Raw genomic sequence first — 1,138 nt, 5'->3', positions numbered from 1 at the left:
ACACTATGCATCCGGGGGTTATTAACCATTTCTGACCAAAAAATGTGGCAGTCCTATGACGTGAGGGGGAAAGTCTCTGTAAATTTCTCCCCCAAAATACTGTAGTGTGCATATAGCGACTTCTCATTGGAGAAATTTTTTTACACACATTGTTCATGAAACGTTCTGTATATTCTTCCATCATTAGGTTTTGCGGCCCATTAATACCCTTGTCTGCCTTGTATTGGTCTCATCCTAGGGATACCATCATTCTGCCGAGTTGGCATCACAAGGAAGCCATCCCTTATTATGGATCGGCTCATTTCGGCACCATTTTGGAGTGGCCTCCTGGCGCGTTCTCTATTTTTGTTTCTATCTTCATTTCTATATTTGTTTTTAATGGACTTCTTAATTCTGTGTAACTTACGTCCAAGGTAAATGATTAAGATAGTGCACGAAACGAGGAAGAACTGGAAAGCCATCGGGGAACCTACGGCCATTATTACTTTTCCATATATAAGCATTGCCAAAAGTGGGGTGAAAAATCTTAATATGGAAGTAGCGGCTTCTAATTTGTTACAGGACGATTTCTCCCTTTGAGAATATTGACTAGTGCTTTTTGCGTGTCGAAGAATGGAGTGAAGTAATGGCTTCTTGACTTGTCTGTCAATGTTTTCAGAAAAATTGTCTATCGAATTGGATGATTCGCTTCTCTCGCCAAAGTCACTCCCTGTCTTTCCGGAGGACTCCTCCCTCTGTCAGACCCCTGGCATTCTACGATTTTGGTAATGTTGTTGTCCTTGAGATGTTTTAGCGCATGGTCCTGTGCACATTCGCTCCTCGTCGCTGTCAGTGTCGCTTGGCTCCCTGATTGTTCTTCTGAAGTTGTCCTTTACACGTCTCTTTGGCTTTTTTGTAAATATCTCTTCGAATTCGTCTCCGTCGTAATAAAATTCAGACTTTTCCCCGTGCTGATAGTAAGCAAATTCCTGCCGGTTTTCATTGTCGCTTGTTCCGGAAGGGTAGTAACTCCTTCTCTGGTAACAGTCTTGGTGTTCATCCTGATAGTCTTCATCCTCATGGTCTTCCTCTTCCTCATCGTCATCATCCTCATTGTCATCATCCTCATCGTCATCATCCTCATTGTCATCATCCTCAT

The 1,138-nt window shown here is 42.6% G+C and overlaps 2 protein-coding genes across 2 annotated transcripts; both read right to left on the bottom strand.

Moving 5' to 3' along the window:
• Nucleotides 1–200: 200 nt before the first annotated feature.
• On the bottom strand, nucleotides 201–479 carry C922_05833 (hypothetical protein; the record flags this gene model as incomplete). Its single annotated transcript, XM_008821404.1, has 1 exon — nucleotides 201–479. One exon carries the CDS (start codon nucleotides 477–479, stop codon nucleotides 201–203), a length of 279 nt encoding a protein of 92 aa, XP_008819626.1.
• A 258-nt stretch (nucleotides 480–737) lies between these two features.
• Nucleotides 738–1,133, bottom strand: C922_05832 (hypothetical protein; the record flags this gene model as incomplete). Its single annotated transcript, XM_008821403.1, has 1 exon — nucleotides 738–1,133. A coding segment is annotated over one exon (396 nt), but the record flags the coding sequence as incomplete, so codon positions are not given.
• Nucleotides 1,134–1,138: the final 5 nt, after the last annotated feature.

The sequence above is a fragment of the Plasmodium inui genome, assembly GCF_000524495.1.
Source record: "Plasmodium inui San Antonio 1 unplaced genomic scaffold supercont1.220, whole genome shotgun sequence".
Lineage (NCBI taxonomy): Eukaryota > Apicomplexa > Aconoidasida > Haemosporida > Plasmodiidae > Plasmodium > Plasmodium inui.
This window is presented reverse-complemented; position numbering and strand designations above follow the sequence as displayed.